General features: G+C 34.1%; 2 protein-coding genes across 4 annotated transcripts in view; one reads left to right on the top strand and one right to left on the bottom strand.

The window, feature by feature from the left end:
* Window positions 1–6,093, bottom strand: part of LOC133173738 (calcium uptake protein 3, mitochondrial-like) — a 46,557-nt gene extending 40,464 nt beyond the window's left edge. For all 3 annotated transcript variants that reach the window (XM_061308764.1, XM_061308763.1, XM_061308762.1), the window contains exons 1-2: window positions 6,011–6,093; window positions 3,193–3,328 (exon numbers count right to left, since the gene is read on the bottom strand). In XM_061308764.1, the coding sequence (XP_061164748.1) occupies window positions 3,193–3,289 (97 nt within the window). In that variant the 5' untranslated portion in view covers window positions 3,290–3,328; window positions 6,011–6,093. The remainder of the gene's footprint in view (window positions 1–3,192; window positions 3,329–6,010) is intronic.
* A 175-nt stretch (window positions 6,094–6,268) lies between these two features.
* LOC133172937 (uncharacterized) lies at window positions 6,269–11,299 on the top strand. The gene is made up of 4 exons (XM_061307791.1): window positions 6,269–6,382; window positions 7,196–7,602; window positions 9,299–9,402; window positions 9,618–11,299. Exons 2-4 carry the CDS (start codon window positions 7,338–7,340, stop codon window positions 10,143–10,145), a joined length of 897 nt encoding a protein of 298 aa, XP_061163775.1. The 5' UTR covers window positions 6,269–6,382; window positions 7,196–7,337; the 3' UTR covers window positions 10,146–11,299.
* The last annotated feature ends 826 nt before the right edge of the window (window positions 11,300–12,125 follow it).

The following is a 12,125-nucleotide window of genomic DNA, read 5'->3' on the forward strand; positions in this document are numbered from 1 at the left end:
CAGACAATTTCTAGCTATTCAATACTATATACAGCATTCTCTAGCTGTTTAATACTATATACAGACAGTCTCTAGCTGTTCAGTACTATATACAGACAGTCTCTAGCTGTTCAGTGTTATATACAGACAGTTTTTAGCTATTCAATACTATATATACAGCATTCTCTAGCTGTTTAATACTATATACAGACAGTCTCTAGCTGTTCAGTACTATATACAGACAGTCTCTAGCTGTTCAGTGTTATATACTAACAGTTTCTAGCTATTCAATTCTATATGCAGCATTCTCTAGCTGTTTAATACTATATACAGACAGTCTCTAGCTGTTCAATACTATATACAGCATTCTCTAGCTGTTTAATACTATACACAGAAGTCTCTAGCTGTTCAGTGCTATATACATGTACAGACAGTCTCTAGCTGTTCAGTACTGTATACAGTCTCGAGCTGTTTAGTACTGTACACAGACTGTAGCTGTTCAGTGCTATATACAGTTAATCTCTAGCTGTTCAGTACTATACATAGTCTCTAGCTGTTCAGTAACATACAAGCCATTTCTCTTCTTTCTCATGCAGTCCTTAACTGACTAACTGACTAGGACAATCACATTAGTCTCCTATTAAGGACTGTATACATGTCAATTTTCTCCCTTCTTGTGCAGTCTTTAACTGACTATTAAGATTAATCCCTTTAGTTTCTAGCTGTTCAGTATATATAAAACTCAATTTTCTCCTTTCCCATGCATTCCTTAACAGACTAAGTCTATTGATATCAGTCTCCTGTTCAGTACATACAAGTCAATTTTTCTCTTTTCTCCCTTAACTAGCTAGTTGCGTCTTGCTTTCTTTGCCTTATTTCTGCAGTTCCTAGCATTTGTCTTACACAGTGTTCAGACTTTATAAACAATGTCCAACTTTTCCTGGTTCCTTTCAAGTCATCATTCAAAACACAGATTTTTACACATGAAGCAAACCATTAACCTTGTCTTAAGAAAAATATTTCCCCTTAAAGGACAAAACAAATAACTCCGTCTCAATGAAGAGACATTGCTAGCATTCTTAACTCTTCACAGAGATGCATAGTGACCTGCTGATGGATTCTGTAGCTGTACTTGTGGAATTGTAATGTTTTTTTTTGTTCATTTATTGTGCATATTAAAAAAGTTAACAGTAGAAAGAAATATTTATCTCCAGTCTACCCAAACATCAACTTGATAACATCAGTGAATGTTGCAATCAGCAATCAGATCACAAGTGGTTAACCCATTGAATATTTCAAAATAAGGAACACCATGCCTGTAATAATAAAATTGCTTTTGGAGGGGGGGGGGAATCCTATATAAGTACAGGAGAACAGGATACTTTGCAGAAAACCAAATAGACTAAATTTTAGGAATTCTTATCAATATAATTGCTCCAACACCGACTAAACCATTGAAAACTGTAGCTGCACTTCAGCTTTCACTTTAAAAAAATAAACAAAAAAAATTTATACCTATCTTTTTAAAATGCAACTAGGTTGAAAACACACACACAAAAGAATTATGTAGGTATAGACTCTACTAGAATCCCATTGAATTTTGGGATTGGTTCGAGCAAATATCTGCCAACGTAAACCGCAAGGGTCTCTAGAGTAGGTGTTCAATTGGGAAATTCCAACTCCTGCAGAAATGCTTAGCTTTGCTATATCACCTCCTTGGTCTTGCAGGAATTCTGTTTATATACATGGTGTATATAAAAAGAAGTCCCGCATACTGCAATTAAATTTGATTTCAAATTACTTGCAGTTGTAATTCTACCCTTCTTTATGTTAAGAAAGGTGATTCATCTTCTCAAATGTACAAGAAACCTTTCCTTATGTTTCTAAAAGAACAATTCAAAGGTTCCCTTTAAATGGTAAACTTTTTTAATTTTTGCTTAAAAAATCTTTTAAAATATGTTAAATCTTCCTTAAACAAGAAAAATTCTTCATTTCTTACTCATTTTTAGCTAAAAAAAAAAAAAAATCAAAGAACTGTGTTGACAATGTCTGAAGGAATGTTATCTGAATCTTAATGCTTTAAAGATATAAATTAAAAAAAAATCTTGTAAAAGAAAACAAATCAGCTGTAGAATTTCAGTTTAACTTTGCTATTTAACATTTTTAATGCAAGAAGTTTTTTCTCTTTTGAACAAAAAGACAAGTCCATTCATGACTTTTTTCCCCCAAGGCCTGTCTAATTCTTGGTATTTAAAAAAAAAAAAAGAAGACCAATGGCATTGCATATTTAGAGCATCATGAATGGAGAATTTACTTCCTAATAAATATAGTGTTAAATATAACACTGTCATATAACAGAACTGTCCATTCATAATACCTTTGCAAGACCGGAGTCTTATAGTTGGGGGTTTTTCATTTTGACTTGTAAGAATGGATGAAGTAGATAGGGATTATCTGTTATTTCCCAGATAACAAAAACTTTGGGGTCCTACTGACTCACCAAACAATGGTGTATGGGAGATATACGTAATGCTTTTTTAACCTTATATATGTCAAGATCTTTTTTCTCCCTACAACAGTGTACTCAATTTTTCGAACTTCAAAAGTTCAGCAAAACTGGGAGGTTTAACTGGTAATTGTGAGGAACTGTATTTCATGAGGAGATCGATTGTTGTTGGACGTTTTCGGCATTGCTGAGTTTTAATAATGAAAATGAAAAGTCAATGAACACCTAAAATGAATTACTACAATGCGTTTTGTAAGTTCTATTGAAGTGGAGTCTAGTCATAATTTGTCCTTGTTCTGGGCGATAAAAGATGCACAGGTCTTTGTCTGGTATCCTGGGTGGTTGGGGGTGTGACGGTGGTTATGATGGCAGGGGTCTTTGTGTAAACTGTTTGGTCAAAAATCTGCTGAGGAGACATTCACCCCATATTTATACAGACTCGAAGAAAGCTACTGATACCCAAGTTCAGACATGCTTAAGTAAATCATCCATTTATTAAACAATTCATACCCATGAAAGTTGAAATACATTGGTACTTAAAAATAAATAAATAGAGTTTGTTCAGCAAAGTAGGTACGGTACACACTTTCTTTTAAAGTACAATGTAAATGAACTGCTCCCTCTTTTTTTTTGGGGGGGGGGGGGGATTAAAAAAAAATTATGCATGACAAAAAAACTTATTGATATACATCACTCTGAACACCTACGTCGTGGCATTTCCTCTGTGACAGACTCTAGGAAGTCTTGAGGTGTCATGTACGTGATTCCTTTATATTCCACAGAGGCAAACTGCATAAACCTCATCTCTCTGTATGTAGGTGAATGTTTCCCCTTCCCTTCCTCCTACAGTAAACATAAAATTCACAGTAAGCATGCAGTCTGTCACCATACATATTTTAATATAATATTTCTGGGATTTTTTTTTTCCAGTTTGGCTTTCTCATTCAGATGATATATCTCCTCTCTGGGCTTGGCTAGGCCAACACAGAGAATTAAGTCAGCTTGTCTTTATAAGATATTAAGCAGCCTGTATCATGTCCATCCATTATGTACACCCAGGCAAAAAATGTTATGTACACTTGAACTTTATACAAGTTTATGTTCCTAGTATACAGTTGTGGGCAAAATTTACATTGTTGGAAGTTGACAGTAGCAAAGCCAGTCTGAGTGGATATAAATCCTCAAATAATCTGTAAGTAAGTGATGCTGATCAAACATGGAGACAAATTTTCCTTCTTTTGTGAAATTGTGACTAAGCACTCATCACAATATCATAAAATATTGAACTTGTCAAACAAAAATTTGATTTCTTTGTTCAAAATTAACAGGATGGAGAGACCAAAAGAGACATTCTTTGCCATTTAAATTTTCTTCAATGAAAAAACTTAAAAATATACAGTATTAAATTGTGTGTGGTGTATAATTTGGCCAATTCCTTATCAGTTATAGGGACTAGTGTGTGGCTTTCTTAGATGGCTCTCCTGTAATATCTCTTTACATTGTACCAATTGCACCGCTGTGAATTATGTCAATTAAATTGATGATTTAAATACTGAACATATTTTTGAACAAACCAATCTTCCTCTTCACTTATTTTTGAAAAAATATTTTAATGTTTAGAAATTGTAACAGAGCCAAAAAGTTGTTTAAGAGATAAGTTGATAAGATATATTGATTTTGTGATTAAATCACTGCACACCAATCCATACTTATGGGTATATCAGTACATAGGTATATATCTGAATGTTAGCTTACTGGAATACACAGCGTTAAATCAAGACCTGATTTGTGAATGAAATAAAAATCTGAATGAACAGATATCAAGCTTTTAAATGTCCTAAATTATGCAATGTGAAACATTTTGTTTAAGTCAGCAAAAAAGTACTTGCACTTCTTACAGTCCACCTTAACATAATAATCACATGAAAAATCAAAAAGTAAAAGCCTCTTGACTTTTGGTAATCCATTTAAAGAACCTTAAAATCTTACACAAATCAAATTGGTTTTAAAAAATGTCTTCAGCCTCCAGGAGCTGCTTTGATCTAAGATTATCTGTTAACTTATTAATTCAGCAAACAAATTAATCTATACTACAATTTAAAGTATTCTAATAATCTACATTTAAAATTATTACGGAGACAGGTAACAATAGAGGAAATTTGTTCCTGTGGGGAAGAATTCCTATCCTGATCAAAATAAATCTCATTAAATATCAAAAAAATTGTGGGAAGGTTGAAATTCACATGCAGATTGTAGACATGAAAACTTCTTACAAATGACAATTGCAAATACATTCCCAGTAAAATTGTTTTATATCTTTTGCAGATTCATGCTTTTCGACAATAGAAAATATTAGGTCTAGAAGGTATTTTGAAAACATGAATCTAATATATTTGTGTCCTTCATTAAAAAAAAACCTTGCTGTACATATAATTATCAATGAAAGTAAATGTATATAAATGGATTTAGAAATTTATCATCATTTATTTCTGCTAGCCTACAAAATATTTATAAAATGTAGACCATGCAATGACAAAAGTGAAATCACATAACCCTCTATTATTTTCATAAATTATTTTCTCAGTATTAACTCTAATATACTGTGTGTCTTTAGTCAATAAAAATGACTGCTACACTTGCCTACATATATATTTTTAAGTGATAATGATTTTGCTAGCCCATTTATCAAAATGAGATAATAAACATAGCTGAAACAAGTCTAGATTATCTAACTTACAGAGTCAAGGTACTCATCTTTTTTACTCTAAATCTGATTTTTTTCCCCTCATGTTTTCAAATTAAAAAACTTAATTCCTAAGACATTTGTAAATTCTGATGACAAATGTATCCCACTATTCATGCCATAACAAAAAGATCTTTTCTGTAAATCAACAACATCATTATGCCAGTTTTCAGATCTACTTCTCTCACAATAGGGGTGATGACAGTTGTTGAAAAGGATGTATAGTCCTACCAGAGAAATCTTTGGTACTGATATGATAAACTTATCCCTGGACATCTCAGATTATCTGGCATGCTTAAGTCTTTGTTTAAACGACCTGTGATCCGATAATGACATTGTTAAAAATGAAGACTTTGGAATAAAACTTTGTTATAAGAAGTGGGTCTGGGTTGCTAATAAGACTTTAAATCTGCTTTGTTGCGGTGTACAGTTACAACTCTAGAGTTACTTCCCTTGCATTGTCACCTGCTTTCACTGTGTCAATGAATTGCCAGTCTTCAAGATGACTTTTATATTCAAATTAACAATAATACACAAATATACATTCGAAGGTAGAAAAATCAACGTTCTTGAGATATTCTCTCATTTTCAGTATGCCTGTTGACAAGTGCCTACAAAATGTCAACAACAGAAACTGAAGACACTTGCAGTTCCAACGACAGGTATGACTGATTACTTTCAGCAAATTAAAACACAACTTACTTTATTATTTTCCGTCCTTGTACATTAAAAAAAACTTCAAAACATTTTCACTAGATTACAATAAACTTTCAATAACATACCCCTCCTTCAGCATAAACAACATGTAATATCCCATTCCGTTTCACGTAAAATGCACTGAACGATAAAACGCACGCAGTTGACAAACCAGCAATAGAAGCTCTGTTGTATTTAAAAAAATTTGAAAATGAACCACTATTTGAAAAGGTTCTTTTTTGAGTAAAACGTCTTAAAAATCTACAGAAATTTAAGATCAAGTTGGTAGACGCCATATTTAATGATCACGCATGCGCCTCTCAACTCCTATCTTGGACTAAGAGCAGTGTGTAATGATAGAACGAGCCGAGTGGATGTGGAATTTCATACTCCGGGAACTTTTATTGATATATCATGGATTTTAGCTATAATTGAACGGAATTATGTTTTTTTCTTAGGTAATATATGTTTTTTCGTCATTCCCCCCTGAATTCTTAAACAAACAAACTTATATTTATTTAAAAACTTCCTACAATTAAATTAAATATTTTTTTTAAAGAAATGAAATAACTAGTCGGAGGATGCCGAACTACTATGTACTTTTATTGGGTAAAAAAAATAATTTAAAAAAACTTAGATAGTGGTTTTTGTTTCTGAGTGCTTGAGAACTTTCTTATTGAAAGCTCAGTTCCGAAGAAACAGGCACATGCATGGTCAGCGAGTAGAAAGGGGTGTAGAAACTGAAGAGGGTCATGCACATCCATTACTGCTTAATAACTTTTCTTTTTGTAGGCGGTTTTATACAAGAGACCGTGCAGTTATTTTATCTTGGTTTATATATCTACCTATAGGTCAAATATTTTACCTTCGTCAGCTGACGGCAGAAGTTTGGTGTTTGTAAAATGAATTTGCTCGTGTAAAATAAATATAACCACTAGCTAGGTTCAGTTATATTGATGATTTCACGGTCATAATATAAATATAAAGTTACACCTTCTTCATGTCTTTGAATGCCATTTGTTTGCAGTTTTGTTTTGTGAGACTATATACATTTCTGTGCAGTTTTGGTCTGTGATCCATCATTTTAGATATATAAAGTTTAATACTTGAAATACCTTTACAATTGAATGAATATTCCAGCGTAATTTTTACCTTGTCACTGTTTAAACTATATAATGAATAAAAACAAAATTTGCAGGCTAGGCATTTTGGTTTGTAGCCAATTTTTTTTCGACAAACATTTAGTGACATTAAACTTTTGTGTCTTACAGGAAATATAGTAAGGGAAGAGACCTGAATCCACCACAAAAGAAGAATTATTCTAAGAAAGTGATATGAGTGTAAATCGGAATTGGGCAGGTGTGGAAATCGTCAGTTGTCCTTTCCTGCGCGTGATATGGGTTGTTTTAAGAAATGAACTCTAACTTATATACGGATCCAAAGAAGTTTTGTTTGCATGTTTTAACGTATTTTGCGGTTTTGCTCCTCCTCGTTTCACAAGGAACGACGGCCCCAGTGAAGTATCAGTCCCGCAGCTTTGTCGGAATTACTCCAGTGCAGGGACAAAAAGACGTCACTCAAAAAAAGATGTTTTTGCGAACCAAAAGTCACCGTGCTCTAGAAATCTTGAGTGACGGTACAGTCCAAGGAACAGCTTGTGGACATAATACAAAATATAGTAAGTTGTCAAAATTATTAATTTAATGATTATTGTGTAATTCCTTAGATCCCATTGTTCCTCGCGATAGCTTATGAGTTATTATTAATAAGGCTCATCATTGTCACTCAGTGCGGCTAATTGACTCAACTGTTAACTTAATTAATTGTATTTTTTCACATGCTGCTCTTGTTTGTCACATGCCATACCGATATCGCGTTACTGCACCAATCACTCGATCAACTTTTTCAGTACACTTTTTTTGGTCACGGGTTATAAAATGATATATTCTTGTATTTCTTTATTGTCACGGGTTATAAACTAGGTGTCAAATAAACATCACTTCTAATAAGTATCATAATTTACAAAGGAATGACCCTACATGTTTTACAAGTGATTGAGTACTTTATCACCATGGACATCTTGTTTGATACAGCTGTAAAATTAATGGTGGTCGCGGCTCGCCTCGTCTCCGTGTTCAATGAGCCCCGTGTCTTTATGTTTTCGGGGTACTGCCTGCCCCAGGTACTCCATAAATATCCAGAAAATGACAATCGCCATTCAATTTAATTTATAATTACAGGCCACTGTTATATTTTGTGGTATCTTTGGGGTAGACTGACAGCACATTCCAGGGATGCACCATTTTAGGGGCTTTGTGTGTTAGCTATGTTAGTATTTAAAATATCCGATGGAGGTTTGAAACGCTACACCCTGCCGCATATTTGTCAATGCAGTACGTATATAGTTGTATGTACGATATAGGCTGGTCTACGACGAATCTCCCCCCAGACAATTGCAGGGAATCGCTTACTGAACAATAAACTCCGATATCTGAGAACATTGCAAAGTCCGTTCTTTAAAAATATCTATCAATTTAAAGGGGTAATTCTTAAAACTTGTATTGGAGAGAGAAAAAGAGAGAGGGAGAGAGAGATTTACAAGAAATAAATTTAAGTATTTAATCTCATTAATCCCTGGACGTGGGAAAGTCGGTCCTTAAGCCGTCAAGACTGATCAAAGTCATTAGTTAAAAGTCATACTCCATTGTATCTTGATTAATTGGCGTCAGGCCGTATATATAATTATAGTTTTTGAATTCAATATTTTGATCATTCAGTATATACTTCCCCCAAAATGCTGGGAATTCTGTTCAATCTTTAGGAGCGCTATTTGTCTTTTTTTTTCACTAATTTTATCCGTTATGTCATGCTCCGAGAAATAGTCAACGGGCTTTAATCATCTTTGTTTTCATAATTCATCATGATGCAGACATTACTTAGATTGATAAGTGTGTTATCTCTTCTCTCAACAGGTGCGCTCAGACTCGACTGATCCCTCTTGCATTTAATTATCTATTAATCTGAATTACTTAATTCAACAGTGCTTCACGCGAGTGATTTTGTTTTACGTTTTACAATTAGAGCCATCTCTAGATATGTCAAACACGCACGCTAACATATAATTATATAATTGCATATATATATATATATATATATATATATATATATATATATATATATATATATATATATATATATATATATATAGATAGATAGATAGATAGATATATAATTTTTACGGTTTAGGGTCAGACACTTCCTTGTTGTCCGCATGCTACAACCAGAACATTGCCATCTTGGTTAATATTTATAAAAGAAAAGTATAACATTTAAAAGGTTTGATTCGTTTAATGTCAATTTTCTTGTTATTTCAGCACTTCTTCAGTCTGGGTCTCATAACCTGGGAAACACTGTATTTGGGATTGCTGCCCAGAGATTTTTATGTGTCGCGCCTGATGGCATCATCTACAGTTTGCCGGTAAGTTCATTCTTATTTTGGTTAATGGAGAATAATATGGCTATATAAACAAACAACTCAAAAAAAAAATGAATAAATATATAAAATTTAACAGTTGAATTTTGAACAGTAATTTTTCAAACGTTTCCTATATATTTTGCCAAAATGATAAGACCATTTCTGAAGTTAAGATTAAAAAGTAAAAGAAAAGTAAATCTGATTTTCTTATATTCCAGAAGGATGACTTTAACGAAGAAGATTGTGTGTTCAATGAGACTATAGATTATAAAGAAACTGGAAACAGGTCAAATCCGGGCGTTCTGGAATATTCCAAGTACCGACATAAAAAGCATGGAATCCGAGTTGGGAATTCAGTTCGAAGGTACCAGTTAGCATTAGTGTGCAATAAGGCTGTTACAATTAGCATGAGGAAAGACAGGAGGAAATATGTAAACGAAACACTATTTCTAGTGGAAAGAACTGACTTAGAATTACGTAGTCTTCAAGAAAATTGTTCTAGGCCGTCCAATTCTGATCTTAGTTGTAAAAAGAGAGAGTCAGATAAGAAAGATTGTTCCGAGAAAGTGAAGAAGAAAGGAGCTAAACGGAGTTACGTCAAATTTTGTAGGAAAGTGATGAAGAATTTTTTTAGTGCAACTCTACGAAAACTGAGACTCTTTAGAAAACGCGACTGCTACTCTGTATTGAGTGAATATTACACATGTAGAAGGAAGAAACGTCAAGATAACAAAGGACCTTCATGAAAGGAAGAAGTCTTTCATACAGGATTTAGATCTGAGTTTCCATGATATGGAAATACACAGCTAGTCTACAAAGCAGCTATATGCAGCAGTCACCTGGAAGTGACGTCACGATTCTAAAGAGCAGTAGCTGTGACGTGATGGCAAGAATTGCCTCACAAAACACTAGAATATCATTACACTTTATACACTTTCGGGGAAAGAAATGCATCCTCTCATTTCTCATTCATCATTTTCTTCAAAATCTTGTGTCCTCCCATTTATGTTCACATGTTGCAATATGATAATTGTGATTAGTGGGTTTAATTCACGTGGTGCTCTCAGGGCGATGACGTATGTTTTCTAGCGATGGCGTATGTTTTCTAAGCCGTTTCCACTCACTTCATTGTCACTTCAAAAGTGCAATAAGAAAATTTGGACAATTTGTTGGAGTGCAGCGAGTGGTTAAACTGATATTGAAGGGTAAAATGTATGTAAAAGTTTTAGAGAGAGAGAGAGAGAAAGAGAGAGAGAGGATATTGTCTAAGAGGAATTTATTTTTTCTAAATAGTGCCAAACTGCAGACTGATCAACTCCTGTAAAAAGATAATTGTGAATATAGATCTAGATCGTTAGCATTTGTATAATTTGTACAAAAGTTTACGAAGTACACATCTGTGTGTATTTTTTTTCAAATTTGACATTTTTTTCAATTATCTAATTATATATTCCTTTGATACAAAATCAAAGGCTTTGTTCCCCCTCTTTCACGGACCTTTTGGAATGGGGCAATTCATTTACAAAATTGCTACACAGATCAGCGATTGCCCGGTCTGTCAATATCTCTGTATTGTATTGTCTTTTGACGGGGGTACTCAGATCGCGTGTGCATTTATGATCAAATATCTTATTGACAATTATAATTAAGACAGAGCTGCACTCCCAACACCTGTCGGAACCAAACACCGTTTCTCCTATTTCTACATTGTAGTATTTTATATATGATGCCAGTATTCAATGCCAAAATGCCCTCGACTTGATAAAGATTGTGTCTCAGCATACTTTGTAAAAAGGCAAGGGGCTTTATTATTTAAAAACATTGTTGTTGTCAAAAAATAAGTTATGACAAAAAATTGACTGTTGTTATAATATTGTATATTAAAACTTTAAAACCTTTACACTGTGTTCTCTCACTACATAATCATAATTTGAGGTATATGAGCACCGTATTCACATAGCACGTGAAAGTGTTGTCTGACGGTGTATAAACCACCGACTCGTGTGATCTATGGCATCAAGCTGATCAGATGGCGGATTAAGGGTTGCTTTGGCCGAGGGTCGCAGCTGATGCTGACCGTCTGCCAGAATCAGGTCAAGTCGTGGAGAGATCACACTAACTAAGACGATAAACACCAGCTCTCTTGTTTATATACACATCGCCAAATCTTCGCGAAACTCCCAAGACACACAGATCTATAGATCCCGACTCAAGGGAACATTTTACCCCGAATTTCAGGTTCTTCTCCTGTAATTTTCGAGCATTTGACTTCGTCTTGCTATATCTTGTATACAGCATCTTAACATTGTAACCGAGGTAAGACATGGACATTTGAATAAACTCTGCAAGACATAAAAAAACAAGTTGTGTTGTGAGAGATCTGTCTGAAATGACCTAGAATTATTTTGTACTTTTTGCCGTACTCTATCCGTGAGAACGTCTGTTGGACAAGCTCCGTCTGCGCTCCTTGTGACGTGTTAAATCCCCAAATAACACAGGTTCTCAGTCAAGATAATTATTCCAATCTTTCTGACTTTGAAGTGAAGTTGTAATGGCAATGATAATGTAAGAATATATCTACCATACCTTGGTCAGGTAACAATATCGACCTTCAGAGTCATTCACCTCATGTACAGACTCTTACCCATGTTGTTAGGGGGTCACTCAGTGCATGCCCGTCACCGGGGCCATGAACGGTTGCTGAGCTGGACATCAAATTAGTTCAC

The sequence above is a fragment of the Saccostrea echinata genome, unplaced genomic scaffold, assembly GCF_033153115.1.
Source record: "Saccostrea echinata isolate AGI-Se365-2 ecotype Australia unplaced genomic scaffold, CSIRO_AGI_Sech_v1 ptg000056l, whole genome shotgun sequence".
Taxonomy (NCBI): Eukaryota; Metazoa; Mollusca; class Bivalvia; order Ostreida; family Ostreidae; genus Saccostrea; species Saccostrea echinata.